Source organism: Mya arenaria, chromosome 10 (assembly GCF_026914265.1).
Source record: "Mya arenaria isolate MELC-2E11 chromosome 10, ASM2691426v1".
Taxonomy (NCBI): Eukaryota; Metazoa; Mollusca; class Bivalvia; order Myida; family Myidae; genus Mya; species Mya arenaria.
Window position 1 is genome coordinate 71,577,689 of NC_069131.1, and position 6,000 is coordinate 71,583,688.

The 6,000-nt window shown below is 32.2% G+C and overlaps 1 protein-coding gene across 1 annotated transcript in view; it reads left to right on the top strand.

The window, feature by feature from the left end:
• LOC128204997 (nephrin-like) overlaps nt 1-1,262 on the top strand; it is a 42,869-nt gene extending 41,607 nt beyond the window's left edge. The window contains exons 13-14 of the mRNA XM_052906393.1: nt 6-85; nt 367-1,262. Of these exons, the coding sequence (XP_052762353.1) occupies nt 6-85; nt 367-407 (121 nt within the window). The 3' untranslated portion in view covers nt 408-1,262. The remainder of the gene's footprint in view (nt 1-5; nt 86-366) is intronic.
• Nucleotides 1,263-6,000: the final 4,738 nt, after the last annotated feature.

Sequence of the window (6,000 nt, forward strand, 5' to 3'; positions counted from 1 at the left end):
TTCAGTCCGGACAATATGCACGTGTACACGTCGTTGGATGAGTCCAGTTCAAAGTCCAACGTTTACTACGAAAATGTCAAGAAAGGTATACATTATTATGGAAGGTGGTTTGCAAAACTCGAGTGATCTGTTAATAATTGTATATCTTTCAAGTGCATATACATTTGCACTGAATTGGCCAAACGAGATATGAAATGAAAGTATACAGGAAAGTCACACAATACTGTATTAATAATAACGCATGTTAAATGTAATACTGTTATTTTTCATCACAAGTTGAATTCAACATATACCATTTAATATTGAACTGTTTTTATCGGAAGCAGTTTGGCCACGTTATCTAAACTTGTTTTGTTTTATTTGCAGACGATCCCGTATACCACAATGCGATGCTGAAAAACCCTTAACACCTAGAAGCCGTTACACTTTTCGAAGTGCATGCTTAAATATTTAACATTCATAATTATGTTAGTGCTATGCTTAACCTTGCTTAAAGTAATATATAGGAAAAAGTCGGTGTATCATTGTGAATGTATCACTTATAGTTTATGTCGAACGACATCGCAGGTCTAATGCGATGTATCTTTAATGTCGTCCGATTATGCTTTAGTGATATATTTGTTTATGTGTATGTGTATCCAAATAACCTCCATTCTTTTAAATGTTTCCCTCCCCCACCAAAAAAAGCAATCGCAATTACAAAATGCAACAAAACTGATACCACAATGTATTAGTATAATCTAAATTTAGCGCGCGCAATGCAATACGAAATTTGCATATCACGTGACTTTCTGAATACTTAAAAGTCTATGTTGTTTTACGCATCTAAAACACTTATTTTTTTTCATTATTTTAATCTATGATATCGAAATTGCAGGGAAAAAAACAGTTATAGTATACAAGTATGTTGGTTTTAGTGAGGTACGAACCCACGCCGGTAGAGTCAAGAAAAAAATAACCTTAGAAAAACAACTCCTGATCCACTAGACCACCAGGACTTTCTTAGTTTAACAAGTACTATTTTGACAGCGCTATGCTTCGCCCACCTCATCTTATCTTCCTCATTAGCATATAGTGAGTCATCGATCCAGTTTGGTTTGTTGATATTTACCAAGCATTTCTTTTTTCGAAAGCATCGTGTGGACTTCGGGATTTTATTAGACATCATATGAGACTCTATATCAAAGTTATATGCGCACTTTTATTTTTTTCTCTAATTAATTAAAGATGCACTGTTATTCCCAAATAAGGTTTAACGCATTTAATACATTTGTTTTAATATACCAAAAAGGATGAATAAATGTGGAAAACCCAAACCCGGACTATGTCATTATTAGTTTTTTTTATGTAGCTTGTGTATCATGGCAAAATATATAGATCATGTTGTCCGTCGACGGCTTCTACTTCGTCATCCGCGTTATCATCCGCTTTCATGCATTTGCAATCCAATCTTTATCAACCTTGGTCACATTGTTAACTGGCATAATATCTCGACCGAGTTTGATCAACAGCCAGATCTAACTATATATTCCAGGGTTATGGTACTTGAATTGTCAAAATTGCACCAAGATTAATTTGTCCGCACTCTTACTTAAACATTTATTATCCAACCGTTTCCAATCTGTGCTACAATGTTTATGGACAAATTATCACGATTGAGATCGAACAATAATCGGATCACATTATTAATTCTGGAATGATGGCCCTTGACTGAAAACATTAACCCAATTTACTGATTCCAGTCTTTAGCAAATTGGGTGACGGTGGTTATGGGTGTTTTGTTTTCTTTGATAAACAAGAAGATTGTATCATTTATTAATTATGTACGGTCCTTGAAATCGACAAAATGATCGAATTCACGTTAATTTCAGAAGGCATAACAATCATGATTGCATTGTATCCATTGACCAAGTAATGTTTAATACATCAGAAAACAACAGCATATTTCTCAAATCATGCGAGGTATCGCATAAATAGTTGATTTAAATTTTTATTTTTCTACTGTTAAGCATATATTGCATTTATGTGGATTCAAATACCTTCATTCACAGTATTGCGTTACATATTATTACATAATTGTGTTGATGGGAAATCCCAAAAGCCTTCAGCTTCGAATATCTTTATCGTTTGGATCTTACTCTAAAAGAAATGTTCCCTGATAAAAGATAACGGTGCTGGATTTGCAACTGGTACAGGAGGGGAGGAAATGACCTATAATGTAAGGTTGGCGTGTCCTCTATGCTATCTGAGAGGTGGTACTTCGCGTATGTAAATCTAAATAGGAAGTACCAGACACAACAGCCTGAATTTGGGTCTCGTATATGTCCAACTCTACAAGTGTATAATTCCAGTACATAATATTTCTTAGAGGGGTGACTGTATAATTATTTTTATATTCGTTTCAATGTCATAATGTTAAAAGCCCTAGACAATCTTTCGTTTTCGACTAGTGTATATGTCTCCACTTACATGGTTTGATATGTGAATCGATTTACTGATATAATTTATAAACATGTGCAAACGATAATAATTCATATATAATTTAAATTGTTATAATTCTAAGCCTGAAATCATCATTATATCATATTCCGTTGTGAAATCTCCTTTCAAATACTTTTGTTATAAATTCAAGTATGACGAATAAAATAGAAATACAAGTCCTAAACACTGACCATATGTTAGTGACTATGTCTCCATTTCAAAACGCTGATAAAGGCATTAAACACAACTTTTGAAATGCTGATCAAACCAAAAAGGAATAAGATGGAGAGGGAAATAAACTACCATGTGACCTTATTTGTATTCTAGAGATAAGAAAGAGATAGCAATAGTTAACGATAAACTCAGACAAGTCGGACTATAACAATTATCATCAATGGTTTAAGGGTCTTTATTAGAACAAGAAGGTGTTGGAAGGGGGATGCGTTTTATAAATACATATTTGTACATGTGTAACCATACTAAGCAAATGTCAAACAATCAATGAGGAATTAATACAATTACACGAGCTACATTGTATTTTCATTTTACACTATATAAGCAAACAAATCATTAACATGTCTGACACGAATTTTAAACGAGTAAAAATGGCCAACACTTTAGCTGTTTTAGGTAGTTCCAAATTAAAATAACGCCGTGCCGTAAATGCCTTCTGTTCATTTATTGTTTGGTTGTTTTTAACCTTATTTGTGGACATTATTTCAAAAGAGTATCGAAAACATTTGAGTTTGTTTTAACACCCAGTATTTGATTCCTTGAAAAAAAAAACCTTTGCTTTCGCACAATGCATACCCTGTTGAAAGTTTTATAGTTTAAAAGTACTAGAAATGGGCTGACGGAAATGACACTTTTAATATGCGTTATATTTTAGGAATTCAATATTCTCCATCCAACTGAAAATTGATGCCAGTATGAGTACAAATATTTTTATCATTTGAATATTTAATTCATGCAAGTAAAATACATATAATGGTGAAAAAAATACTCTAATTCCATTCTAAGTACTGTTAATCAATCTAGAAAGTATAAGATGGAGAGGGAAACACAAGACCAAGTGACCTAACAATGCAGTTCATGTAGTTAAAAGATCAGTTAATATACCAAACATTTTTGAATACGATTTCAGAAAAAGCCCATAACGTCAAATTTCAGTAGAAATAATGAGCAAATACACAAACTGAGTTGTTGTGTGTTTTATGATTTTTTCTAGATTCATTTTAGATTCAAGTTATTGACAAAAACACCTTAGCTTTAGCAAATAAAAGGTTGAAAGCTGTGTGACCGTAGAGTTGTATAAGGTAACGCATCATTGTACTTACCTGTGGAATAAACTAAGAAAACATAATTAAAATTACCAATATATTTGCTAAAAACTCCTTCCGACTGATAATCTGAAATAAATTTTAAAATAAAGTGAATGTGTGTCTTTAAAGTAAAACCCTGAAACATTCCTAGTGAACCAAACAAATGAAAAATCGATTTTAAAGATCATACAAATCTCCATTATTTTCATTCAATAAAAAGGACTCAAAGCTAAGGACGCCATATTTAACTTTATATATTTTATGAGGAATTCATCATCAAAACCCAGAAAGCAAGTACTCTTGTACTTACATCCACGGCTTTAATTCCCTGAGGCTATCTCCCAAACCAGCTGATGGAAACATTTTAATTTTACGAACCTCTTAAAAAAAATCACAATAGAAATCGGGATGAGCAATACTATTAGCAATCAGACGAAATCGTTTTTGTTTTTGTTTTCAATTATGTTCTAATAAGACTTCACAATTGTTGTTAATGTAATTAGATGAATATAAAACAGCGGATTGACTATACGTTATCTACAATATATTATACTTTTTTTTCTGTGAAGAGGCATGACGTGAAAACATATATATAATAAGAAGTTTAAATATATTGTAAAATATCTAAAATACTATCATATTAAACAACGGCGTAGGCAATTTGTAATTTTGTACTTATATTTTGCGAAAAATTGTCTTCAAATGTGGACGCCATACGTATTTTCTTTGCCGCGTCAAATCCTTGAGTTCTTATTTTACAAACGTTAGATTGCAATTCAATTACTGCGTAATAACTTACTGTCCATACCTGTTGGGTCACATATAAGACTAGTTCGAAAATTAAATGAAATAAAGACTTTGCTGAACTATAAAATTATGTTTATATTTCTATAATATTTATCTTCATTTCTATTTATTATATCATCAAAGAAAGAGAACATGTTAAACATTGGTTGGTTTCCTAGCAGAAAGTAAACTTAAGTCACTGTCAACCATCCTTGTAGATAAATATAATGCGGTTGTACTGTTGGTACTTACCTTTAAATTCAGCAAGAGTATTTGTATCAAACCAGTGCCAGACACCTTCCGACCCTTCGTCTATAATACCTAGCCACCATGGGTGGTCTATAAAAAAAGGTAGATAAAATCGTGTTTTAGTCAGAATTATAAAACAAAAATTGAATCGAAAAAAAATTGAAAATAAAACATTTTAAGTTTACTTTCTGATAACCTAAATAATGCCCTGCCTTTTCCAAAATCTGCTATTTGGTGACAGGCTGGTAACTAATAACTGGTAATGTTAATTGATATTATGTAGCGATTGAAGTTACAAATGTTATAGGAATCGTACATCACATATGGTACGAAAGAGCCATATTTGTCTTTACACTTACCGAACTTAAACAGTAAGCACCTAACTCAGCGTGTCGAGTTCAAACCTGCCAATGCTTTAAATTGTAGTAAACAATTCTGATTGAATACAAACGATACTCAATAAGCTTTCACCTCACTGTATGCACCAATAAAAAATAAGAGAGAGACATCCGTCCACAAAACTGTAAGAGACCTATCGTATAACGATAATATAATATCTTTGCATGCCCTTGATATACATACGGAAACATGTTTAGGTCTCATTGGCTTTTTCTATTTGGTTTTCGGATACAGTTTACCTATCCATAGTATTTATAATTAAATACGAACCCCTACGATATGTACCTGTCGCCAAGACAAGCAGTTTATATACACTATAAAAGAAAGAGTTAAATTGAATAACTTAATGAAGACGCTCGCCCGCACCAGAATACATACATGTAAGGAAGGAGAGAAATCAGATAAGGTAAATTATTATTATACAGATCATATTCAACTTCCGCCGAAGAATAACTATGAAATATTGTAATTTCAAATAATAACCAAGACTTAGTAAGACTTGTACAATTTGTATTGAAAACGTTTAAACTTTTAATATATGGGATATTATATATACTATAGAAGACATTTGTATACATAATAAAACACCAAAAACTGTTTGATTTCGTTACATGTACATTGTAACCATAAATAAAAACAAAAATCTGAATCTCCAACTACCAACTGGTTGGTAGTTGAATATTCGCGAATAATCGACTGGAAATGGTCGAATATCCGACTGGCGAATGTACGAATACAGGTGAATTAATCCAGTGTTTGTCAA